This window comes from Phocoena sinus, chromosome 10, assembly GCF_008692025.1.
Source record: "Phocoena sinus isolate mPhoSin1 chromosome 10, mPhoSin1.pri, whole genome shotgun sequence".
NCBI classification, from domain to species: Eukaryota; Metazoa; Chordata; class Mammalia; order Artiodactyla; family Phocoenidae; genus Phocoena; species Phocoena sinus.
In genome coordinates, this window is record NC_045772.1 from 59,526,378 (window position 1) to 59,552,964 (window position 26,587).

Consider the following 26,587-nt stretch of genomic DNA (forward strand, 5'->3'; position numbering starts at 1 on the left):
TGTTAAATTACTCATGTTTATTTATAACAGACCTTCAGCCAGTACAGTACAAAACTTACAGTAGTATATCTCCGTTACACAAATATTTACTTACAATATATTACATATACAAAATGCTTTGCAATAAGTCTCAAAAGCTAGTTTAACTCCCCTTGAGAAAGGAGAAAAACTCTTTTAAAAAAAAAAGGGGGCGGGGGAAGGGGGAACCAGAGGAAAAGGAGGAGGTGAAGGGCTAAGGTCCAAGGAGACACCAAGCATAGGCTACAAATGAAACCCTGGGAGAGAGAGAAGAGAGGTGGTATTGCACTTGCTTCTGTGTTTTATTTTTTTTTTCTTTTTGTTCTTCATAACTTCTGATTAAAAATATATATTATATATATATTATGTACACAAGGAAAGAAGCTGCCGGAAGTATTACAAAATCCCATCTGCAGCTTGGACACTGACACGAAAAAACAAAGGTCTGGAAAAGTGTCTATTTAGAAATTTTTTTGTGTGGTGTTGATTTTAAATATCAATATAAAAGGAAAACACCTCTTTTCTCCATGTGGGTTTCAATGTATTTTTTTTTCTTTTTCTTTACTTTTTTTTTTTTTTTTTTTTTTTTATGCAAAAGGCTGCTGGGAGAGAACATGAGGATGTTTGAGGTTCCAGAGCTGGAAGGCTCTGGAAAGTAGGATTTTGTACCTAAGACCCTGGTTAAAGTGCAGTGATGGTCTGGAGAGAGACAGAGTGCCCTTCTCTCCCCTCCTTAGCACCTGGTCTTGCCCTTCCAGTCTCTGCTCTCATGGGCTCAGAGTATGGCCTCAGAGCATAGTCTTTCATGTTCCAGGAGGTTACAGGTGCCGAAACTGACTGGGGGAGGGGATAGGGCACCCTAAGGCTCTGATACCCCAGAAGGGACTAGTCCTTATGAGGTGTCACCAAATACACAGCAGCAGAAGAGGTGGTGAGGGCAGGTCTAACAGGAAGGGGCTCAATAACCAGGACAGTTGAGGGGAACCCCAGATATTAATCGCAGCTCTGCTGCCATTCTGAAACAAGAAGCCAGTTCCCTGGGGTGTTCTCAAGAAGACTCTCCCCTTCTCCAGAGACCACTCTCCTCCCAGATGACTCCCCGATCCTCTGCCCTTGGCAGCATCTGTTTATTGCTACATTGTCAAGGAGGAACAGTCAACCCACGTTGCCCCTCCTTGACAATCTGGTTCTCTTGGGGAGACCACATAGTGCGGGAGAAAAGGAGGAAGAAAAGTTTTTTAGGGTCTCCCTTCCCATAATAGGGTAAGGTAGACTCTCTTAGAGCCCTTAAGAGCCCCAATCCCAGGGTCTGTTCCTTAGCCAACCTTTTACCATCCCCCTAAATTATCCCTGATAGGGAGTGAGAAAAGTAGGAGGCAAAAGAGCCAATAAGGAAAGGACATGTGGAAAGAAAGATGGAAGGGAAGAGAAAAGGGGAGGGAGGGAGAGGGAGAGAGAGAGAGAGAGAGAGAGAGAGAGAGAGAGAGAGAGAGAGAGAGAGGGAAGGACGAAGTGTTACAACTTGTGAGGTGTTGTGTTTGGTTTTTACTTTTTTTATCTTTAAATATAGAAAAACAGGCTTTGGTTTGAATCTCAAGGAAGCAGAGAATGGGATGGCTGTGGCCTTGGGCAGGGAACTCTTGTAGAAAGAGACCTCCATTTGCAGTGGAGCTGTATCTCCTCCTGCCCCCTTCTCACTAACTAGGTTACCCAAATAGCCAGGGGTCTCTGCAGTAGCCAGGAGAGTGTCCCCTCCTGCCCTACATCTGGGAGCTGAGTGTAGAGGGGGCAGTAAAGGATGACCCCCCCAGTTCCGCTGTGCCCATCCCATTCTTGCTGGGACAAGAGTGGAATGGGGAGAGGGGCACAAGCCCTTGCTCATCCTGGGATAATTTTTGGTTATACAGAATATTAGGAGAGAGAAAAGAGACAGTCTTTTCTCCCTGCCACTGATCCTAAGAACAGGGCCCAGGAGCCCGGGAATGAGAGGGTGAATCCTGCTAGGGGGAAAGAAGAAGGCAGCGTGACGCGGGGGGCTGAGGGTACCCCCTTGTTATCAGGTAGCAACTCACCAGTTTCTCATAGGACAGGGACCACAGAGGTCCCTGAGAGCCCAGGAAGGTCACTAGAGTGAAGAAGTTTGAGAGGTGGGAGAGAAAGAGAAGAATTTTGACCCATTCCCTTCCCTGGTTCCCATTTAGGCACCTGTGGCTCCAAACGTGTCAGAGACAGAGGACTGCTGACCTAGCCTTGGCCCCTGAGAATATAAAATTGGGGCACTCCAAGGACAGAAAAACCACCACGGAGTAGACGGGCAGTTCGAGGAGAGAAGAGAGAGATATCACATCCTAGAGGCAGATCCTGAATGTGGGCTTTGGGGAACTCGTATTCCTAGGGGGATGTCAAGAGGACCCTCAGTCCCATGGTGCCTGGGGAGAATGTCTTCGGCCTCTCCTACTTCCAAATGAGGGATTTCTTCATTCGATCAGGAGTAGTGCAAGCTGCCTAAAGTGAGAGGGCACAAGAGGTATGGAGTACCAGGTTGAAGGGTCTCAGAGAGGAGATATAATGTCACAGAGCTAAGGCAGGGCCAGAGGGAGCTATCACCATCGAAACTGAAGAATCAGATGATGTAAAAGATGAGGACTTAAGTCAAGAAGCTCAGGGTCTCTTAGCACTAAGAGGAGCTTCCTACCCCTGGGGCTGTTGGAGTAAGCTGGATCAAAGAGAAAAATGAGGCCTAAAGCAGAAAGGGACTGTGGGCAGGAAGGTGGGGTGTGGTAAGTGACCGATATAAGTTAAAAAAAAAAAAAAGAAAAAGAAAACAAATTATATTAATAAATAACTCAGTGAGTATGGTGGGAGGAGAGGAGAAGAGAAAAAGGAGAAACATAAGCAAAAGACCTGTTTCATCACAATGCTTAGATCAGTCGGGGAAGAGGAGGCGCACAGGTGAGGAAGGGTCAGGGTCAGGTGTGAAGTCAGGTAGCCAGTAGCGGGGCTACACAACCCAACTCCTTGGGACGTGATGGGGACAGGGCTAGACTCCTGTAGGTAGGGCACTGGAGTGGTGGACCGAGGGGAGATGCTTGGTCGCTAGCCCACCTTGTGCTCCCCCCGGACAATGTGGGAAGAGAATTCGTACCGGTCCTGGCTGTGGTAACCACAGATGTTGCACTCGAAAGGGTCTCTGAAGCCGTGGCAGCCCATGTGGATAGTGAACATGACATGGTCCAGGAAGAGGATGCGGCAGTGCTCACATTTGAAGGCCTTCACCGGCTCACCGCTCTCGCCCACCACCCGAAGCACTTCCTTGGAGGGGCCTGGGGTGCCCCGCAGTAACCCCTCCTGTGGCTTGGGGTCCTCTTTGGCGTAGGCAGGACTGGGCCGGCCCACCACAATGGTGGGAGGAGGCTGGGGTGGGGGACCCTGAGGGAGGGATACCACTGCCCCAACCCGATCTTCGTGGTTGCTCTCTGTATCTGTGGAGTCCTGGCAGCCATTGCTGGGGGACGCCCCGGGGTCAGTCAGGGGGCCTCGGGCCCGGTAGAGGAGGGGACCTCCATCAGCCAGATCCTCGGGTCCCTCACCTGCTTCTCGGGACCCTGGAAGCTCCAGTCGACCAGGGAGGGGCTGCATCTGAGTGTAGACAGAGCTGATGACGGGCGTGAGTTCTGAGATGCAGTTGGTAGGTGGAAGGCGGAGGGGACGCAGATGTTCTGCCCCCACAAAGGCCAGAGAACCTCCAAAGCCAGGCTCCAGGCCGTGGTGTGCCACCAACTCCACATCCTTCTCATAGCCACCCGAGTTCACATCATAGGGGAGGTCCGAGAGGCTGAAGCGCATCTGCTTTTCGCCTGCGGAGAGAAGGGTCTCAGCAGGGCTGGCTTTGGATAATTCCTAAGCTCCCCCAGGATTACTTCTTCATTTTCTTTCCCCTGGGGATGGCTGTAACATTATTCACCACCCCTCATTTACTTCCCTCAAGGTCAGGTCCTCTGTGGGGCTACTCCCTGACTCTGGGCTATAATCTTAGGGAAGGACTCAGTCCCAGCCCACTGGTCTTGAATACTTCCTTCGTTGCTCTCTATAAAGCTCCAGGTCCTTAGAGAGCTAATGACCAGGGCCAGGTTAGGGGACTCCATACACACCTCCTCTCTCTGACTCTAAGGGTCCTTCACTCAGCCCCCGTAGACTGAGTCCTTACTATTTTCAAAAATTGGAAGAGCCTGAGCCCCTGACCCTCTCCTCTTACAACCAACCACCTGGAGAGACCTCAACTCTGACCCTTCTTACACCCTCACGATGCGCTCCCTCTTCACTCCCCTCCTATTCTGGGGATAGATTCTGAGCACCAAAGACCACCAGACCGCTTTCTTTCCCCCAAGCAAATCTCCAGACCCAGTTGATCTAAGGGCTACCAGTGCTCAGATTTAGATGAGCTGTGGCTTAAAGCTGATGTCTCCTCTCCAACTGGACTCTTACCTACAAACTTCTGGGGAGTGGAACGCTTGCGTTTGGTGAGGCTGTTGGCCAGACGATCAATGAAAGTTGGCCTCTCAGAGGATGAGTGCAGCATGGAGTCTGGCACCATCTCCAGGTCCCGTATCTCATCACCTAGTGGGAGGGAGGTGGGAACAGGTAGGAGCAGCTGAGTAGGGGTAGCAGGGGCCCAGCTACCTTTGCCTGGAGAAAACCAGCAGGTCAGTAGCTAAGTAAGGTCAAATCCCATGCCTGGGAAATGGGGCCCTGCTTACTTCACCCCATCTAGACCTCACCACAGCACATTTCTGATAATTTGGGGACAATTAAATACATGTGGCCCTTGATTGCATACTTCCTTGTACGCTCTCTCTCTCCCATTAGACTGAGGACATAGATCAAATCCTCCCCCTCCTCTGGATCTCCCTGCAGTACCCACCACAGGGCTCTGCACCAACTGGGATGCTCGGCACATTTACTGGGGTAACTGTCCCTGTTCCATAGACCCCATCCCTTTGTGGGGGAAGGTGCTGGGATTACCCTTGTCCTGCACTCCCTCCGGCCTTGTCCTCAACTCCCCGATGGTCCTACCTGCAGGCTCACCTGACTGGCCAGCCAGAGCTTGGGCTTCAGTGCTGAGACTCTGTAGGTAGTTGTGGCACCGCTCCTTGTGCTCCTCCAGGGTGCTCTGCTGTTTGTAGCTCCGGCCGCAGTAGTTACACTTGTAGGGCTTGCCCACCGTGGGAGAGGAGACTGTGTAGGAGAGAGAAGAGGAAGCACTGGAGTTACTTCTCCCTGTGCCCTGGCTCTGCAAAACCGCCCAGGAGCAAATGTGCACGGGCGTTGCTCAGTCGAGTTCTTCTGCTTGTCTTCCTTTCCCCAACTTCAGCTGCAAACACGGACAGACGACCAAACCTTGGAGAGGAAGGACAACGGGCAGCTATGGGAGGAGAGAGGGGACCCAGGGCACATAGCTTTGGACTGTTGGTGGGCCTCAAGATGGCCAAATTGTTGTTCAAAGGAAGGGAGGACCCAGGGACTTTGTAGGGGGTCATCCCTGGCAGGCAGGCTGGCCCCACCCCAAGATCTCAGAGTCTGGGGCCCAGACTGTGGTTTAACCTTTCTATGTGGCAGGCGGGTATAAGTGCTGTTTATCAGACAAGGGGATTTTTTGCTTACGAACTATCTGTTTCAGTTTGGGGGAAATTGGTGGGCTGGAGTGACAGAAACAAGAGCCCTTAGATCTGCCAATGTGGGGAGGGGCAGTTTTCACTGACCTTTACTTGTACTCTTACTTCCATCCCTGGCCTGGTTTTACTACTCATTTTTCTTTCTCTCTACACTGAGATACCAAAAGAGCCCTAGAAAAACCATCACTAATAGAGAAATTCTGAGAAGAGAAAAAAAAAAAAGAACAGAACAAGAGGAAAGTAAAGGCGAAGAATAAAAGGAAGAGAACACCAACTTTGGGGGTCTTTTTTTTAAAAACAAAGAACAGGTTATGAAGATTTTGTTTCCACTGAAGAGAAAAAGGTTGGAAAAACTGAGATCAACAGTTCCTTTAAAAACAACTTGAGGGCTTCCCTGGTGGTGCAGTGGTTGAGAGTCCGCCTGCTGATGCAGGGGACACGGGTTCATGCCCTGGTCCGGGAAGATCCCACATGCCGCGGAGCGGCTGGGCCCGTGAGCCATGGCCGCTGAGCCTGCACGTCTGGAGCCTGTGCTCTGCAGTGGGAGAGGCCACAGCGGTGAGAGGCCCGCGTACCGCAAAAAAAAAACACAAAAAACTTGAGAGATGATATTTGTGAAAGTATCATTCTACTCTTGAGCAGGGACTCAGGAGAAGGTATCTCCAGGAGGCTGGTAATTACTACCCACCCCCCAACGCCTAAACTGGGCCTAGTCTCAATCAATCTATTGCCCTTTTGCTCTGGCACTGTAAATCCGAGTGGTTGGGGGATGAGATGAATGCCGTGGTCCTCATCCATCCAAGACTCTTGGGGAAATGATCTAACATCTAGGGGAGAAACTCCTTTTTTCCTATAGTGTGGGCTGTGATAGAAAACATCTCACAGAGATGGGATCCAACAGTATATGTGTCCGCTTCCGTCCCTAATAATCTCCTACAGAGCAGCATCCAATATCCACCCAGCTGGCCCTGCTGTTTTGGTAAGAATTCTAGGGGGCCAAACCATCCTTGTCCCAAACCAGCAGGGGGAGCCACCCCTTTTCCTCAGAAAAGGAGCACAACTCCCTGGCACCTGCCGTTAACGGGATTCCAGCGAGGCTGCAGAAGAGCTCTGTGATAATAACATCTACCTTGGAATTGTTACGAGGATCACATGAGTGAGGAGACACACGTGAAATGCTTTGGAGATTATAAAGCATGAATCAATAATGATCCTTCTCCCTGGTTCTCCACATACATAGAGATAAAGAGGTCCCAGCTCCAAAGTGAGAGAATCTAGAACAAGGTAGGTGGCTGGGAGAAGCAGAGGGTGGTGAGGTGATTGCTCTGTCCCTTTAAATCCTGGCCTAGGAGAGTTTAAGAAAAGAGAAAAACAGCAAGGAAGGTTTCCAAGGACAGACCCTACTAATTATTTCCCCTCTGCCCTTCTTCCTTCCTTTTCCCAATCTTGAGCTCCCTCCTTCCTGCCAGCTCAGCTCCTGGCCTCTTCCCAAGTCCAAGCCAAAGCTTAAAAGTTAGCAAAATGCTTCAAAAGTGCTATCTGTCCAGCTGATTCAGAAAGACGTCGACTCAACCCGCCTTGGCTGGGGCTAGGAAACCTGGTTAGTCCAGTTCCCTGGCACTGTTCCAAACACTGACCTCCAGGCACCCTCTGGATTTGCTGTTGCCTCTGGGAAGGTGACAACCTCTTGGGATGGGAAACAGAAATGGGATACTCTTTTCCTAGGCTTCCTTTCTTCCAGTTTGGGAGGCCCATGAAAATTTTCAGGAACCAGCAGGAAGTCAAGGGGAGGACAGACAGAGGGGGGAGATGCAGATGGTGACAGGTGTGGGGCCTGGGGCACACGGGAGTAGAAGGAGGGGTTTCCCTGGTGCTCAGCAGTTGGGGGTGATGGGGCCCAGAGGGTTCTGGCATCAGCGTGAACTTTAAAAACCAAGTCGGGGGACTTCCCTGGTGGTCCAGCGGTTAAGACTCTGCGCTCCCAACACAGGGGGCCTGGGTTCAATCCCTGGTCAGGGAACTTGATCCCGCATGCCGCAACTAAGAGTCTGCATGCCACAACTAAAGATCCTGCATGCGGCAATGAAGATCTCGAGTGCTGCAACTAAGACCTGGTACAGCCAAATAAATAAATAAAAACCAAGTCAGGGAGGGTGACTGTTGAGAGCCAACAACGTCACCCAGGCTCCTTCTTGCTCCCTATTACAGAGAATGGCAGATGTAAAATACCCCATCAAAAAGCCCCAAATCCCCCATGGGGCCTGCTGCCCTGCTCTGTGAGTGCTCTGCCCTCCTCAGTGGCAGACACTGTAACTCCCCCAATACAAGAAAAGTGGCTGAGCTCTATTTGCTGGGTGTCCCGGTCAGGCCACCTACCCGAGTGTGTGCGGAGGTGGCCAGTGAGCGCATCACGCCGGCGGCAGGCGTAGTTGCAGAAGGGACACTTGAAGGGCTTCTCCCCAGAGTGCAGCTTGATGTGGCGCAGCAGGTTGCCCTTCTGGGTGAAGGAGGCACCGCACTGGTTGCAGTGGAAGGGCCTTTCCCCTGCGAGTGGAAGACAGAGCCCAGACGACCGGGCGTGAGGAACTGTGAAGGTTAAACCTAGTCCCTCACCCTCTGCTTCACCCCGCCCGGGGGGAAGGAAGGTGCTCAGAACACATTTCTGAGAGGCAGGGCTGTGCCACACACACAAATCCTGCTTTATAAGGACCCCTTGGGAACAGTCTCACCCTGAGATGTGGACGAGAGGTGTGTGGCAGGGGGAAGGGCACCAGCCCTGGAACTCTGGGCCAAAGACTGTTGTTAAGAACTGAGCCCCGCAGGTCCCACTCTGCCCCAGAAGTCTGAAGCCCAAAGCCCAAGAAAGCTGGGAAGAGGCTTCTGTGTTCCCTTTTTTAAAAAAATCATGAGACAGGGGCTTCCCTGGTGGCGCAGTGGTTGAGAGTCCGCCTGCCGATGCAGGGGACACGGATTCGTTCCCCGGTCCAGGAAGATCCCACATGCCGCGGAGCGGCTAGGCCCGTGAGCCATGGCCGCTGAGCCCGTGCGTCCGGAGCCTGTGCCCCGCAACGGGAGAGGCCACAACAGTGAGAGGCCCGCGTACCGCAAAAAAAAAAAAAAAAAAAAAAAAAAAAAAAAAAAAAATCATGAGACAGGGACTTCCCCGGTGGTCCAGTTGTTAAGACTCAGTGCTTCAACTGCAGGGAGCAAAGGTTCGATCCCTGGTCAGGGAACTAAGATCCCACATGCCTCGCAGCACGGCAAAAAAAAAACCAAAAATCATGAGACAGAAGGGCCCAAACAATACCCTGTTGGACTACAGGACCCTTCTTGAGGCTACCACACCTTCCCCTCCGTCACCTCCTGAGACAAATACCAGCTTTTCTTTGTAACAACAGCTGAGGAAAGTGCCAGGAAGTACAGGTGTTGAGGGAGTCCAAATTTCATCACCAGGCCTTTTTTCATCAGCTAGAAATGGTGCTGGGAGAGACCCTTCCCTTCCTGAGGCTACCCCACTGCGGCATGGCCTCGCAGCACAGCCTCTGCCTCGGAGCACCTGCTGTACTCACCCGTGTGGCTACGCTTGTGCACCATGAGCACGTTGGGTCCGATGCAGACCATGCCACAGACGTCACATTTGAGCTTGCCATTGGGCAGCCGGATGCCACCGGGGGAGTGAGGCTCTGGCCCGCTTCCATCACAGTAGCCCAGGGGCTCCGACAACGAGTCTTCCACGATCACACTGTCATCCTTTTCCAGGAGCCGCTCATCTGGCCCGAGCAGTCTGCTCGACTCCTCATCGCTGTACATCTCCACCTTGATGGAGTTGGCTGGAGGGTGGGAGGGTGTTTAGGATAGAGACAGGCAAAGGGGGGAACCTGCTCGTGGGCCAGAAAGGCCCTCCTAAAGTCGGAAAGGCTGTGTCCAAGCCCTGAGACATTGAGGCTTTAAAAAAGCCAATCCAGAACTTCCCTGGTGGCGCAGTGGTTAAGAATCCGCCTGCCAGTGCAGGGGACATGGATTCGAGCCCTAGTCTGGGAAGATCCCACATGCCGCGGAGCAACTAAGCCTGTGCGCCACAACTACTGAGCCTGCGCTCTGGCGGCTGTGAGCCACAACCACTGAAGCCCTTGCGCCTAGAGCCTGTGCTCCGCAACAAGAGAAGCCACGGCAGTGAGAAGCCTGCACACCGCAGTGAAGAGTGGCCCCTGCTTACCACAACTAGAGAAAGCCCGCGTGCAGCAACAAAGACCTAACGCAGCCAAAAATAAATAAATAAATTTTAAAAAAAAGAAAGAAAGAAGCCAATCCCCTAAGTATCCTGGGTGGTGATATGGGGTCCTGCTGGGACCTGAAACAACCTTTCCTCCTATTCCAGCCACCAGGAAAATAGGTTTCAAGAGAAAAAAAGTTGGGGTACATGGGGTGTCTTCAGTTACTGAGGAGAGGAGGAGGCTAAGGGGAGCTTTCTTCTCCACTCTCTTGTCATTAGGAAAGATGTCTGGCTTGGCCCTGGGCAGGAAGCCAGCGAGTAACAGTGGCGGGAAAATGGTCCTAGGAAGACCAAGACGGTGGGCTGAAGAAAGAGCAAAGCTGGAAGACAGAAATGGTTCACACTATCCTCCCACCCCATAGGACCAAACACCTCTACTCCCCTCCATAAAAATCTGGAGAGGGGGATGGAGAAGGGAGGAGCCATTGAGGAGAGAGCTTTGGCTCTAGCTCTGACCTACATTCCTGGCTATTCCAACCATTTAGAGAATGTCACAGATCCAGGGCCAGCTGAGGAGGGGCAGTCATGGGGACCCTGTCTGGCAGGAGACTGGGGGGTGGTGATGGGGGGATCCTTCTCATCTCTATTTCCTAACTCCAGCTCACGACCATTTCTATCTACTCATTTCTCCAGCTCCAGAATTCCTCTTTGGAGCCTTTACCTTAATCCCACCCGTGCCTCTTTTAATTCCACCCTAGTCACTAGGCAGTGACCATTCACTCTCCTCTCAGAAGTCAGGGAAACCCCGGACTGAGCTCCTGAGTCCTGTTAGAGACTCTGAGCCAGAAACCAGAGGAGGGCAGCGATGGGGAAGTGGCTGCCATGGAAGGCGAACTGAGGGCACGTAACGCCAGGGAGGGCAGGAGGCTGCACTTACCACTGAGTGAGCGGCTGGGAGAAGAGTGCTGGCTGTTGGGGCTGCTCACTGAGGGCCCCACTGGGGCCCCGAGGAATTCCTTCTCCAGAGATGAGTCCCCGCTACCTTGGAGGAGAGAACAAGAGGGGAGGTGAAGTTGCAGCGCGAGCCATTTACTGTCCATTGCCTAATCTCTTCAAAGTTCAGTTAAGTTTCACAAACATTTATCTCGTAGCCATGTACAAGTCAGTGTTGTATGCCTGGCACCATACCTTGTGCCCTCGCCAGCCTGGGTGCCCGGTGCTGACTTCCACGAGCTCAGTGGCTGCGCCTTGCCCACCCTACCTTCATCTAGGCCTGAGGGGAAGAGCATCATTGCCTGACGTCCACAGGAAGCAGGGCTGGGGCTGGGCGGGCCGGGATGGAGAGAAAAATGGGGCCTCAGGAGGGAGGTGGTTCAGGACAGACGTTCTTCCCTACTGTTCCTCTCCGGAGCCCCTGACACCAGGTTCGGGATCTGCAGGAAGGGCAGCTGAAATTGTCCCTGAATCTAATGATAATGATAGTAATCATAATAATAGTAGCTAACATTTTAATTAAAATTTTTTTCTTTTATTTTATGGCCACACCGCACGGCATGTGCGATCCTGATTCCCCGACCAGGGAGTGAACCCACGCCCCCTGCATTGGAAGCGCAGAGTCTTAACCACAGAACCACCAGGGAATTCACAATAGCAGCTAACATTAATTGAGTACTTACTACATGCCAGAAATTGTTCTATGCACTTTAAATGAATCATCTCATTTAATCTTCACAGCAACTCTGTGAAGTAGGTGCCAATATTTTCTTAATTTTACAGATGAGGAAACTGAAGCACAAAGAAGGCTATGTTACTTGTCTAAGGTCAAGTAGTGGTGGAACCCTGATCTGATCACAAACAGTAAGTACCCATGCCTTAACCAACACCTGTATAGCTAATTGGGAGTCACTGTTTCAGTAGGGAAGAGCTGGGCCCATTTGACTTTCTAAAATCAGCAAAAATGTGGCTACTCTAGAAAGCCTCCATCTGATATGATTCCAATCACATATTTACTACTTGATGGTCCCTTGACAGTGAAATAATCAGTTTATTCTCAATATATACATTTTAACTTGTTCACAAATTGCTTTGTAAAAATGCTTTTTAAGAGTGTCATATATGTTTTTAAAAATCAGATAACACACCTGAAGATACGAATCATATCTTTAAAAAAAATCCCTCCTCCCCATAGTCTTCTGCACAAATATACAGGTGAAATAAAACACATGTAGCATGTAGATAAACACACACAGACACGGACACATACCATATATGTAGAGACACATAAAGAGAACATACCTATTGGGAGAAACATAGTCATAGCCTTCAACATTATCTGCTAACATGAACATGCATAGATGTGTGCACACAGGCCTAAATATGGAAGACAGACAGAGAGAGAGAGAGAGAGAGAGAGAGACAAACCCTAAAATTCATCCCTAAAGTCCACCTATTAGTATTTTACCCAATTTCCCAGCTATGCACATACTTACTTTCACAAAATAAAGATTCCATTATAAAATGGTTGGAGTCTTGGGCCTGAGGCAAGAAATCCGGAACACACCCTCCTGAGGGATCCCTCTCCAGCTTTGGTCAGTGGGAAGAAAACAACCACTCAGGACTTTGGGACCATTTCCCATTCATATCCTCTACTAAAAGTCCCATTTCCCCCACTCTATCCCATCAAAGCCTGAGGAAATTTGTTCACTACCTATCGAAGAAGCCTTATGGCTTGAAACTGAGGTTCCCCAGCTGGGGCTCTTTGGATGAGCCATGGTTATCTAAAAAAAGTTGCCCCATATCAGGACCACACACATATCGTGAAGTGAGCATCTCAGAGCTGTGGGTTGAGACTTGTAGACTCAGACCCAGGTTTAAAATATGTCCTTTCAACTAAGAGTAGTGTTTGCTAAGGTTAGAAGGGCTGAAAGGTTATCTTCTCATTCTTTTTCAAATGTTAGTGCTGACTTGTCCTAAATCACTGGATGTTAGTAATGGGGGAAGAACAGGGCTCTGGGCCCTGGCGCTGAGTCCTTGACCCTAAAAGGATGAGTGAGCTTGCTGGAAATCCATTGCTGGTCCCAGCCTACCAGGCTGAGGCTGCCTCTTGGGGCCTGGGGCTTGATATATGGGGAAAATATCCTTAAAGGGAGATCTAGGGACACTAAGGGAAAAACACCCTTTGTGGCTCTCCCTCTTAAGGCCTGGGAACAGGAGGAAGAGCAGTTACCTCCAGAGTCACACCAGTAGTTCAATGGGCTCTTTGATGCCGTTGCCTTCCCTAGGATAAAGGTAAGAGGCAAAACAGGCTCAAGTCTACTTTTATGGGGCTAATACATAAAATAAATCCATTTCAGGGGTCAGAAAGCCTTTTGGGGCTCCAGGGATTTTGAGTTTTAGCTGGAAGGTGAAGAGAACTAGAGTCAGATTTAGGAAGTTCAGCAGTTCCTCTCTCAGCCCCAGAAACCCCAGTGAGGGAATTTCAAATGCCTGGGACTCTCAAGAAATCCCAGACTGTCAAAGCCAAGAATTAGGGCTGCTCTCAGGTCTCAGAGAAATTTTCTTGGTCAAAGTCATCACAGATTGGCTGAACCCCCAGAGGGCAAAGCCAAATCATGAGGTACACATCAGAGGAACCAGGAGGTGGGCAAAGGGCATAAAAGCAGGAGGAAGAGATAGGAACCAGAGCAACATCCCACCAGCTAAATGTGTTTCCCATGTTGAGGGGGTGCAGCCCTCCGCTCCTGCTGCCCTTCCTCCATCCCTTCAAAGAGTGGCCACCTAGGGAAGAGCCGTGAGGTCCGAGAGCCTCCACACTTCTCTGCAAGGGACCTCATCCTAACCGCCTTCCTCTTCTTGACCATGGGTTCCAGGGGGCAGGATGCTAGACTGCTAGCAGGGAAGAGTGGGGTCAGGAGCAAAGAAAGACGCCCATCCCCAGCTCTATTGTGGGGAGGAGGCTGAAGCCCCTCGGATCTCAGTTCCAGGCTGAGGCATCTGCTGCGAGGGCTTCTCTTTACCTCGATTCTTTCTATTGCCCATTCCCACCCCAGCCCGTCTCGGCATTGGCATTTCACCCCAGGCAGCTCTACATCTGTCCCCAAGGCCTAATCAAGATGTCACCACAAGCTCCCACTGTCCAAGTCGCAGCCTTCGCTTAGCAACACCAAACACCATTTCCCATCCTCCGCAAGTGTAAGGAGGAACGCCCCCTCCCCTGCTACACACACAGCCCCCGTCCTCTCCCTCTCCTCAGGCTTGGGAGCTGTTACTGAATTGGCTCCCTAGCCCCAGCGCCCCCCTTCCCCCCTCCACTAGCCACCTTCTGCCTGAACTTACATTATCCTTCCCTTGCCGGTGAGACCCTGGGGTGCGAACGCGGCCGCCGCCTTGGAAACGGCGAGGGAGTGCGGGTGGTGTGTGCATGTCTGCGTCTCGGTGGCAGGCAGGGGTGAGCCCAGCCACTCACCTTCCAGGAAGCGTGGATTCCTGGAAGTGAGGGGAACCGCCGTCATTTCGCAGGCAGCAGCAGCGGCACGGTGAGCAGGGGCCCACGGCTGCAGCCAGCAAGAGCTCAGCCCAGGGTGTGTGTGTGAGCGTGTGTGTGTGTGTGTGTGTGTGTGTGTGTGTGTGTGAGAGAGAGAGAGAGAGAGAGAGAGAGAGAGAGAGAGAGAGAGAGAGAGAGAACGAGGGAGAGAGAGAGGGAGGGAGAGAGAGGGAGAGAGAGAGGGAGGGAGAGAGAGAGAGGGAGAGGGGGAGAGGGGGAGAGGGGGAGAGGGGGAGAGGGGGAGAGGGAGAGAGGGAGAGAGAGAGAGAGAGGAGAGAGAGAGGAGAGAGAGGGAGAGAGAGGGAGAGAGAGGGAGAGAGAGGGAGAGAGAGGGAGAGAGAGGGAGAGAGAGAAGCAGCACAGCTTGGATGTGCCTGGGGAGGGGGCTGGAGAGAATGTGTATGTGGTGATGGGGGCTAGGCTACAGCATCCCTTTCTCAAGCCAGTGAAGGGCTGGGGTTGGGGAGTCCACAGGGAGGGAGGCAGATGCCGTTGCCCTCGTGCCCAGCAGACAAAGAGGAACTGCACAACAAATGCCTGAGAGAGACAAGAGTGTGTGCAAGAGAGAGAGAGATGGATGGGCCCACAGGGTTGGGGGAGAAAGGGGGGGCCCCCAGGGAAGGCCCAATCCTCTGCCAGCTGGGGAAGCCAAGGCCTCAGAGGTCATGGGGCCCAGGACAGCGGGCAGCTTCAAGGCTCTCAGATCGGCAGAGAGCCCCTCCCCCACAGAACTCAGGCTCTCGTATCCCTCCTTTCCTTCCTCCTCCAGGAGGGAGGTCGCTCTCCAGATCTGGGGACTGACAGCCTCCCCCTTCCCAGCAGCCAGAGGGCCCTGCACAGTCTGATCTCAGGCTCGTGTTGCTCTGTGGCCCTGAGCCCTTTCAGATTCCAGGCAAAGTACTGGTATAGTCTCCCCACCTCCCCTCCCCTCCTGTGCCCCTGGGGCCCCAGCAGCCGACAGCCCTGGCTGAATCCGCCCTCTATCAAGACAAGGCCTCTGCTCCCTTCCCTTCCAGAGGAGCTGCTCACTGACGTGCTGACCTACTTTGGAAGACTAGATTTTCTGATTCCAAGAATTTGGGGGTGGGAGGGGCCGTGAAACTTTGGGCTGTCTACCCCTGGATCCCTTTCTGCCAAGGTTCCCTTAAACATTTCAGTCCCAGAAAACTTGGGACAAGCACTGCTCAGTCAGTTAATTGCACGAGCTGCGTTTGAGCAACTCAGTTTCCCTTGAAAGATAGGGAATGGGGGTGGGGAGAGCACCTGTGTAGTAAATTAATGGATTCCTCCTTTCTTCCCTCTCTTCCCCAGGAGGGAATGACCTGCACCTTTAGAAAGAGATAGGGGAAGAAAAGGTGGATTTTCTGAAACAGGTTCTGTGCGGTGGGAAAACCTCTTCGAAGAACAGGAGAGATACCCGCTTCATCAACTGGCCAGGCAAGTGAAGGCCCCCAGGTGTGGAGGCGGAAGAGCTGTGATGACCGTGAGGGGGCCGCCGCATACTTTAGGAGGGGTGTGCACTGCAGCCTTTCCCACTGCTTCCACATCAGTCCGGGAGAGAAGGGTCAGCGACGGGCACTCAGGCACCCCTCCCGTGAACTGTCTCAGCCACGCCCAGTCCTGCAGGGGCTGCTTTTCAGTGCTAATGTTAACCCTGCCTTGATTTTATCCTGTCCCTCTCTAAGGTACAATAGCTGCTGACATCTAGAATTCTCAAAACACAGATGAGGGGTTTCTGGCCTCCACTTTCATTCAAAAACCATCCTGTGCAGAGGACTCTTCTTATCTAGGAAGGGCCACCCTGCTGAAAGCAGGGAGAATCTTGGTTCCATAGCACAGTGAAGCCAACACCCTCAGAAGTTTTCCTCTAATATCCAACATTCTCCAGAGATAGGACTGAAAAGAGCTCCATGGGATTTCCCCAGCCGGCTTCCTAGCTTCTCATTTGCCTGCCTTAGGGCAGGAACTTTTCCATCTGAGTGTTCCCTGGCACCAGTGCAGGGTCCTGAGAACAGGTGTTCCTCAATAGTGGTTTTCTGAATAGGCTTAACTGAGCAGGAGGTAGGAGGACTGGCTGGCTCCTCAGAAAGGCCATGACTTTAGTTCCAATAAAGTCTCTTTAACTAAATCAGTCCACTTGATCCCTGTTACTCTGTCCAGCATGTAACAGGTATCGAATGCCTGTACCCATTCCAACGCCTTCCCTCCTTAAATGAGAAAGGGGTCAGAGTCAACTTCTTACCTTGACATTATGCAGGTGTTGTCAATGACTCTCATATGTGTGTCTGACCCATCTTGCTATCTCCCTTAGCGCATGCCCATAATTCCTCCATTGGTCCCACTTTAAGGTAAAAAAATAAACTATAGGTCATTCCTACAATGGTGCCTGGATTACTGATGGGGATACGCATCACCTCAAAACCCAATTCTGGCTCCCTTACCTCTTACAATCATTTCCTGCCCTAACATTCTAATGGTCCAAAAAATGATTCCTTCCATCGTAGAGACAAACTCTGTCTCAGGCCCTTTCCAGCCAGATGAAGTTCCTCATTTCTTTTCATCTTGTGAAACTCTAAGAGGATCCTGATTACTTTCATATCCCTAAAAGCCACCCATGCTACAAGCAGTGATCTCTTCTGCCTCAGTAAGAGTATTTGGCAGGTATAAAAAGCTACGACGTTATGATCACGGAAAGGATTGGGGGAGAATTGGGCTCTGTACCTCTCCTTCAAAGGTGTAAGCTCTTGGCCCACTGGCTGAATTCAGACCATAGATAAATTTGGCTTCTTGCCCCATGGAACATTTTTTAAAATATGGAGTTATTGTTTTTAAATGGAGACATTTCATATAAAATCCTGATTTCTGATTTCTTTTGAAAAGCTAGAAGTTTTGGCCATACTGGATACACATTCCCACATGGCAATGCCTGTTGGACCCTGCAGAGCTGCTGCTCCTTGAGGTAGGACATGTGCTCTCCAGTCCATGACAGTCCCCATCATTCTCTTCTGCTCATTATCCAAAGCCAGTTCACTCTTTTACATACATACCTGGCCCCTGCAGGCCTTTGAGGTTTGAAACCTGGCTCTGCTCTCTACCTGGCTGGGACAGGATGTTGTGTTGTGTTTAGCTGGTGACCTCAGAGCATAGAAGAAGGACTCTTATCTTCCTTCTGTCTCTTTGTTTCAAATCAGTCCTCTCTCTAATAGTCTCTACTCATATTCCTCTCCTATTTCCTTCTCCTACTCCTATCCTCCAAGATGTCTGGAAAGAGAATCACTTTATAGGGAATGTAAAATGACCAAAATAAATGCACACTACCAAGAGTGAGTGACAGCTCTGTGACTAGGGCACTCAGAGGTCCTGTGCTAGGCTGAAGGCTCTCCACTCTCCTCCACAGGAGAGCATCTGCTCCCAGCCCCTTACAAACAGAATGCACAAGAGGGCATACCAGACATATAGGAGCGGCCATTGCTGTCTTCTATGTCCATCTTAGAGAGATTCTGCTGGAAGAGAAAACAGCTACTATTAGAAGCCAGATCTGGAAAGGGAGTAGGTTTCTCTCTAACATTCTGGAGTTAGCAAGAACCCTAAAGGATCACTTAAGTGTGCTCTGACCCTATCCTAAAGAAGCAAAACCTCATACTTTGTCCTGGAGAGAAAGACGATGTACCCTGACTTAACAAACCCCAGGGTCTCCTCCAACCTCCAACTTCTGCAGGCTTCCCCAGTCTCTCAGGTGGAAACACTGTCTTATTCTACACCGGTCCCTGATTGTGTTGTTTGGAGAGTAGACCCTCTCCCTGTAAGTGGAGCTGATGGTGTAGGAAAGGAGACAGTTTACAGCTCAGCTCTCATGAGGCAAAGAAACAACCCCATAGAGGCTCTAAACCTTGTTAATGATGGGGTAGCAATAGGAGGAAGAAGCTAGATTCAGTCATTCAAGGGATACTTTTTTGGGTGGAAGGAGGGAGGGGGACAGGAAAGTAGAAGATAGAGGAGAGCAGCCCACCTCAAGTTCAGAGAGGAATCCTCTACTGAAGGTGTAATAGTCAAATTAAACCTTTAAGTGTTTTCCCCCTTCTTGTCAATTACTTTGCTATGTTTATTTTTTTAAAAGGGGAGTTGGGGTGGGAACCTGAATTTAAAATACAGGTTAGTCTATTTGAAGGAAGGCAAACAGTAACTGGCAGTAGAGTATTAAACAATCAAAAACTGAGGATAATTAAAAGTGATAATTTGTTGCAATGAATTATCTCAGGAGCCTGTGGGAGGAGAAAAAAAATTTTATTTGGTAGAAATTTACATACATCCAAAATTGCTTTCACCAGTCATCTCATGAAAAATAAATACCCCAGGGGCAGATTTGGGGGAGCCAGAGTGGGGTGAGGGAACAGCCTGAGCTGCCACCCGGATTCTTGGTCTCTGAAGGATCTCACTGAGGCAGATGGATGGAAATCTGGTTTGCTGGTAATACTATATTGATAGAGCTGGGGATGGGGGCTCTGGAGGGCACACAGGGGAAAAGTGTCTATCACCCTGTCTCCCTCTCACCACACTCCAAGTCATTCTTGTCTAGTGCTGAGAGACATCATACTCTAAAAAGTCTCATGAGAAAGCCTGACACACGGGCTCTCCTTCACTTCGCAAAGCAGCTCTCCCTAGATTTCATTAGAGAGATTTCTAGTCTCACCTAGGACGCCTGGGTGTGGAAGAAATAATTCTCCAAGTTTATTTTCAACTCCTCTTTTCTTGACATCCTCCCCGGGATGGACTGAGCTTTGGGACCAGACTGCTAGACCAAGCCACAGTAAGAAGCAGTTCCTTGAAGGTTCCCTTAGGGGCAATGATGAGAAGAGCCCAAGTCCACAGTGGTTAGTGAACTTATACCCTCTGGAACTAGCCATAGAATTTGCGGTGGTCAGAGATGGAAATATGAGGGAACGCTGTCTGGTACTCATGGGGCCCCTCTCATTTCTTAATCATTAGCTCCATAATTGCCCTTTGGGATTTTGCAGAGCTCAAGATACCACACGTGACTTCCCACCGCCCCCCCACCCCAATGCAGGAGAAGCAAGAGTGAGTAGGTTTTTCCCCATTTTCTGGAGAAACTGAGGTTCAGAGCAGCTAAGTGACTTGTCTCAGGGCTCATAGTGAGCCTGGAACAAGGAAAAGAACCCAAGTCTCCTGTCTCTCTGAGGTGTGCTTCCTTTCAAAAGCCAGGGTACTCAAGGCCTTCATGGATCTTCTTGCTTTTCCCTGGTTCTAACATCTTTTCCTTTGGTGTGATCCCCGTGGGAGTGGGGTCTGTTACTTAAAAAGTAAGAGCAGGGACTTCCCTGGTGGCACAGTGGTTAAGAATCCACCTGCCAATGCAGGGGACACGGGTTTGATCCCTGGTCTGGGAAGATCCCACAAGCCGCGGGGCGACAAAGCCTGTGTGCCACAACAACTGAGCCTGCGCTCTAGAACCCGCGAGCCACAACTACTGAGCCCGTGTGCCCCAACTACTGAAGCCCGTGTGCCTAGAGCCTGTGCTCCACAACAAGAGAAGCCAGCACGATGAGAAGCCCACACACCGCAACAAAGAGTAGCCCCCGGTCACTGCAATTAGAGAAAGCCTGCGCGCGGCAACGAAGACCCAACGCAGCCAAAAATAAATAAATAAGTAAATTTATTTATTAAAAAAAAAAAAGTAAGAACAAATTGAGCAGGCTCCGTGGGGAGAAATATCCTAATGCAATTGTGTGTGTTTGTGTGTGCGCGCGCGCATGTGTGTGTATGAACGGGGAGCTAGACAAGCACTAGGTGAGCAGAAGAGTTGAAGCACAGCATTCAGCTATGCTGAATACTGGCTCAGGAAGTGCATCTCATTCTTGGACACCTGCCCAAATGGCCCCAAAACAATTTCCAGAAGGGTCTGAAGGAGTTGTTTTCTGAGTTGGACTTTGTTCCTAGAAGTAAACTGAGCTCTTCTGTTTCTTAATTTTTCTTAACAGGTGCTCCATGACACATCTTGGGCAAAATCAGTCGTTAGCTGTCTCCAACTGGTCTAAATGCCAAGTTGGTAGCCCTGGGAGTGAGACTGGACTGAGATTCTGCTGTTCCCGATCCTGGTATTCTGAGAGCCGGGAGCACATCAGGAGATGTACTTCACTGTTAGTCTCCAGGCAGCATATCCCTCTCCACCTTCCCACTCCCTGCCCCTCAAAGAACCTTCTCCCCTGCCTGGCCTGCCAGGAAGATCTCAGTGTCTCCTTAGAGGAACTGGGTCAAATTAGGCAGTGCCAACTGGAGACACACCACAGCGGGAGGAGGCATAAAGAGGGAGAAGTTAGTGACACAAGACAGGTTTGGTTCAAAGATCTCAAAAGGAAACTGGCTTTAGAGCAACACAGACACCATTCGGTGATGGACGCAGGCACATATGTACTGTAAATTCAGTTCCGTGAGCTGAATACAAAGCAACTAGAAACAGCCAGCCTCCCAATTCAAAAGGAAGTATTTTTATGAGGAGGGAGGAAAGGTTGGTCGTTGTAACCTGAGACAAAGACTTTCTTCCCTGTTCTTTTGAATGCACCTGGCACCATAATAAGAATCCTCCATGGCCCTGGCTTTCTTCCATCAACATGATATCGCATTTAAACAGGAATGGGCAGGAATGGGTATCCCTTCCAGACAGAAGATTTCCCACCACACTTCCTCAGAAGCAGCAGGTGAGACCAATCCAAGGTCTGACTTCCAAGGTCAGGCATCAGCTACCACCCTCATCTCCTCCTCTCCGCAAAAATGTTCCCACAGCTCTAACTATTGGTGAAAAAAATATCAGAAAGTCAAGTTTTCTCTATGTAGTGGCTCTGAAAGCCTGAAAGAATATGGACATCACAAGTAATTAAAGCTCTTCAAATCCTCTAAAGGATCCTGTTTGATCCAGTGAAACGCCAAAATTGGAATTTAAAACACACTCCATGTGGCTTAGTGGGTAGAAAGGTAGTGAGGAGGATGTTGTTGGGAAAGAGGGTGAAAGTGGAGAGAGGGGCAAGGATCCATGCCATCCTTTTGGTTGCAATAGGGAGGAGGGGAAATTTTTTTCTCTGGTCTCTCTTAGGATCTGGGATCTGAGGTGGAGCCCAGTGATTTAAAAAAAAATTTTTACTGGGGTATAGTTGATTTACAATGTTGTGTTAGTTTCAGGTGTACAGCAAAGTGAATCTGTTATACATATATCCACTCTTTTTTAGATTTTTTTTCTCATATAGGCCATTACAGAGTATTGCGTAGAGTTCCCTGTGCTATACAGTAGGTCCTTATTAGTTATTTATTTTATATATAGTAGTGTGTATGTGTCAATCCCAATCTTCCAATTTATCCCTCCCCTCCCTTACCCCCCTCCCCCAGTAACGATAAGTTTATTTTCTACATCTGTAACTCTATTTCTGTTTTGTAGATAAGTCCATTTGTAGCTTTTTTTAGATTCCACATATAAGCAATATCATATGATATTTGCCCAGTGATTATGAACAAGACAGATCTTCCGACCTGCCTGGGATTGAGCAGTGCAGGTACTAGAAGTGGACCAAACTCGAGCATCATCCTCTCCTGTCTGTGCCTTCCTGAACTGAATGAAATCTCAGCCAAAAAAATGTTGGAATCACAAAGCTGGCTCTGCTCTCTATCAGGACTTTGAATAACTGGGGAGGGGGAAAGGGTAAAGGGTTGAGAGAAGAGGTGGAATTAGGTATTGTCTGCAACCTGACTACACGCCCCTTTCCAGGAACCAGACCTAGACATTGAGCGATTTGCAGCTCTGAAGTGATCTTTAGGGTCAACCTAGTGCCCTCTGAAGGAAACCCACCAACCTTTTCTCAGCTTATGTGTCTGTATTTACAGCAGAAAGATCTGACTCATTTTCACCAGGTTGTAGATAGTGACCTGTTTACTTATAACACAGACGAGGACAGCTCAGCTTTGTTATCCAAGTGCTTGGGGAGCAGTGTGGAGGGATGAATTCCCAGGTCACCCTAGAAATGGCCAGTCTCTAAAATAAGAAGGGGTAAGAGCTGGAAACACAACACCTGGGCAGTGGGAAAATATCACCTCATTGTCTCCTTTTAGCTCTCAGTTGGATGCATCTTTTCTCTTGTTCTTTGTGCTTCCCTGGCCTCCCCACGTAGACTGCGGAAGAGAGAGAAGGCTAAGGTTTATGGGTGGGAGGAGAAACAATCTCACCCCTCCCATGTCTCATTTCAGGACTAAGGAAAGGGCCAAACTAAACAGTTTAAATCACCAGGTGTGATGCACATGAGATGATACTTTCTGGGGTTTTTGGGTATACCCTTGAGTACATAAGCCCTGTGTTTATAGAAAGGCTCCACAAGGTCACTGCTGTTCAGCTGTACCTTTTGTCAGGGGTGGGTAAAGTAGAGCAGGGCAGTTCAATTTGAGTTTTATAATAATAGGTTTTGAAGCCAAAGATGCCCAAAACAGGGTTTACCATCTCAAGTGAAGTTTGAAATGACATGGAAGTCTCAATTAACTATTCTGATTGGGGTAGGGTGGCAAAAAGGTGGAAGAGACAGAAACAATTGCCTTTGGTGGCAGTCCTGGCCAGAAGTCCCTAATGCATGGTGACCAAAAGAGCTCACTGTTGTTTGGGCCAGGAAGATGTTTTCAGGCTCCTCTGCTAACAACGAATCTTGCTCTGACAATCCAATTTAGTAAGCCTCTGTTCATTTGGAGGGCCTGGGGCAGGGGTGCTCCAGGACCTAGAGAATCTTGGAGCCAGAATGGAGTTGAGAGATGATCTCCAATCTTTTGGTTTTTAACAGAAAAGTTAAACTAAACCCAGAGTCACCTATCTGGTTAGTGATAGAAGTAGGACAAATAGAACCCAGGTTACCAGTCTGGGCTTCTTTCTACTACAGCACAAAATCAAATCTTGCCATAGCAAGGTCTAGGGCTCCTCTGCTTGCCTTCTTTCTTGGGTGATGAAATGGACAGTTTTGGGGTCTCCATCTTAGTGACTTAAGTCCTTGAACTACAAACACAGGTCTATGGATGGGAAAAGAAATAATCCTCTCCCTCCCATGTCTGTTTTCAGAGATTATGGGCCTGAGGAAAAAGCCAACCTAGACTCTCACTAAATCTCTTTAATGTAGGAACAGGGCTCCTTGGCTCAAGGATTAGACCAGCATATGTATTCCAGCAGAGTCTGCAAGGTCAATGACCCTTGGCAGGGACCAGGCCATTCATATCAGCACTACCCTTTCTAGATGCTTTCCTCTGAAAGACCTTGAACCTGTCTCTCTGTTTCCAATACAGAGTCCCCAACTCTTCTGAGAAAAGGAGGCAAATGAAAGAGCCTGAAATTCAGAGCTTTCTCCAGCAGGGTCAAGAGACCAACAAAGGGAGTCCCTTTGCCTGTGGCATTGTCTGTACCCACAGGGTTCCACACTCCTATTTGTTCCTACGGAGTGAAATGAGGCTAGAAATACCTGCCCTACAATAACTTTTTATTTTTCCTTGACTATTTTTTGTGTGTGTGTGTGTTGCGGGAAGAGAGATGGCCAGTCAGGGAGGAAATAATTTCTTTGTGGATGTTGGGTGGGGAAGGTAGGATAAAAGATGGGCTAATGTTCCTCCCATGCTGGGCAGTACTAAGCATGTACTAAGAGGAAATAAGGAATAAACTTTCAGTTGCATTTTCCACTGGAAAAAAGTCAGAACTTATTTCTGAGCCAAGTCCTCCAAACCTACTGAGAGTAAGGGGATTGCCCAGAAGCTACAATTGAACTAACTAACTGCACTCAGTGGGCAACAAAAACATTATGTTTTGTGCTTGAGACATCAGCATCTATTGAGTAGGACAAGATATAATTCTGAAGCTGCCAAATTGAGGGCAGCTCCCACCATCCTCGGGCCCATCCCAGAAGCTCCACTGAGACCTCTTCTGCTTCCCAATGGTAAGGCTATTTTCTTCTTTAAAGACTTTATTTTTATCTCAGGAGCCACTCTTTTGACAGTTCTCATGACCCAGGGAGCAGTCTGGATTCTCTGAATTAGGCTGTAAGTGGGGAAGGCTGAAGTCCCCCGCACACCACAGAGCAAGATTCACCGACCTACTGGCAGACCCATGAGGAGATGAGGAATTCCCAGCTGGGTATTTCACATACCCCTACCAAATAAGATGCTACACCCAAAGGGTGTCTGATTTGGCCTTTTATCTGGTCTTGTCCTCAGAATCTGAGTTATCTTAAGTGGAAATATTCTAGGTAGTCAGACACCTGCTTTTATTGCTTCCTAAGGACATGGACATGTACCTTCACCCAGACAAAGTGAACAAATAGCATTAAGGGGAAACAGCCAGGCCTCAATAGTCTGCTGCTTGGCCATGATGTCGGAAGGCCTAGAGCTGACCTATGAGCAAGTCACAACCATACCATGCTCACCACTGATGCTTTGAGGGCTCGGACCGGGGAGACTGGAGTATACCTGGAGCTATAAGACATGTAAGTGGGGGTGGATAAATCACAACAGTAGACAGTTTTGCTTATAGAAGGGACTGAGGTGAAAGAAGGTATGCAAATTTTGACACAATGTGGTTTGTAATACATCAAATCTTCCTAGAAGCAGAGTCAGTAAATTCATGACCTTGGAGGGGGAAACGGGGTACCATATTTCCTAAACATCTCATATCTAAAGGTCCATGTTCCCACTAAACATTGTCACCAGACAGGACCAGTCATAATTTTAAAAAAAAGAAAAAAAAAGGATAGAAATCAAACAGTGAGAATCTACAACTACAAGGGGGAAGACAGTAACTGTGGATGGGGCTGTGTGAGGAGGTACAGGGAAGGCTGTTTTAGTTTAGACCTGCTTCCCAAGTCTGTTGTACCCTCTGCTGGTCTGCCCCAGGGCTTCCTCTGTGTTTCTTCCTTAGGGCTCCTACGCAATGAATCTCTTCCTTCCCAACCTTGCTTCTCAGGTTCCCTGGACTTTTCACCCTACATAGTACCCCAGACAGCACTTTTCGCTCCACCCTAAGTTTCTTCTCTACCACATGTTTCTCCCACTCTGCTCACTGCCTCCCAGTCTTCCCACTTAGGCCTATGTCTTTCTCTCTAACCTTCTTGACGGACACCTTGCCCCCACCCAACCCCGCGCCGCCTCTCGCTTCTTTGCCCAGGTACCCAGTCTAATTCTCCTTTCTCCGTCCTGTCCTTCTGTTCTACCCCAGCTGTCCTGTCCTTCTGTTCTACCCCAGCTGTACCCCACGAAGGAGCCTCGCGCACCCCAGCTCCGGCCTGTCCTCGGTCCTCTGCCGTGACCCATCTCCCGCCCTTTTAGGACGCCTAGGTCCCTGCTACGTCCCCCTCAATCCTGTGGCCTCGCGCCAATCCCTCCATGCCAGCTTCCTCCCTTGGGCCGCAAGCCACCCAGCGACCCTCTTCCCGCCTGGCCCCCACCCACGTGTCCCCCTCCCTTCACACCCAAGCCCCTCAGGCCCCGCCCCCGGCGGCCGAGGCCCCGCCCCTCGCGCTTCGCCCAAACCCCGCCCCTCACTCACCTGAGGGAGCTCCGCGCGCGCGCAGGCTGGGTGGGAGAGGGAGAGGGTAAGGTATTGGGGGAGAAGGGGGCGGGGCGGCGGGGGTCCCCCACTCTGGCCCGGGCGGCCCAGTGCGGGGGGAGTGGGGTCACTGAGCCGGCCGCAACCGGGCCGGAGGCGGGACCCGGGCGCTCAGGGGCGGCGGCGGCTCCATCTCCATCAACGGCTTCACCTGAGGAGGGACGGGCCCCCCCCATAAACCCCCCCAGCACTGCTGTCCCCCCTCCCCCGAACAACTTCCGGCCCCACTGCCAGGCGACAGGCGGCGTGGCTGAACACCGAGCGCCCACAAGCCGGGGAGACAAGGGAGGAAGAGCTAGGGGAGAGTAGCCGAGCGCCGAAAGATTCAAGTCCTAAAGGCGCGGTCGCAGGCAAAGGGTGACTAAATGACTGCCCCTTCATCTGCATCTACGTTGCAAACAAGGCCACGGTTGGACGCCCTAGTTGCCGTGGCACATCTGCCCCTAGTGCCAAGTTTTGCCTTTGCCGCCCCTAAGACAATATTGATTTTGACCTCTTAGCATTCTTTGCTTTTCCTG

At 50.1% G+C, this 26,587-nt stretch overlaps 1 protein-coding gene across 5 annotated transcripts; it reads right to left on the reverse strand.

The window, feature by feature from the left end:
• IKZF4 (IKAROS family zinc finger 4) lies at positions 1 to 26,173 on the reverse strand. 5 transcript variants are annotated; one of them, XM_032646757.1, is made up of 8 exons: positions 26,010 to 26,173; positions 17,895 to 17,946; positions 10,841 to 10,945; positions 9,260 to 9,520; positions 8,067 to 8,234; positions 5,104 to 5,253; positions 4,504 to 4,635; positions 1 to 3,875 (listed from the first exon to the last, which is right to left on the reverse strand). In XM_032646757.1, exons 2-8 carry the CDS (start codon positions 17,932 to 17,934, stop codon positions 3,115 to 3,117), a joined length of 1,617 nt encoding a protein of 538 aa, XP_032502648.1. In that variant the 5' UTR covers positions 17,935 to 17,946; positions 26,010 to 26,173; the 3' UTR covers positions 1 to 3,114. The 5 variants fall into 5 exon arrangements, with proteins under 5 accessions (XP_032502648.1, XP_032502649.1, XP_032502646.1 ...); XM_032646758.1 differs by having other exon boundaries at positions 17,895 to 17,949; XM_032646755.1 differs by lacking the exon at positions 26,010 to 26,173 and adding an exon at positions 22,541 to 22,736.
• Between the last annotated feature and the right edge of the window lie 414 nt (positions 26,174 to 26,587).

Bases quoted from the DNA above. Each gene is read 5' to 3' on its own strand.
- IKZF4 (XM_032646759.1), bottom strand. From the start codon at position 14,325: ATGCACACACCACCCGCACTCCCTCGCCGTTTCCAAGGCGGCGGCCGC. The intron at 8,235-9,259 runs GTGAGTACAGCA...TTCCACTCGCAG, and splicing joins GCACAAGCGTAGCCACACGG to GGGAAAGGCCCTTCCACTGC. The intron at 3,876-4,503 runs GTAAGAGTCCAG...TTCTCTCCGCAG, and splicing joins CACTCCCCAGAAGTTTGTAG to GCGAAAAGCAGATGCGCTTC.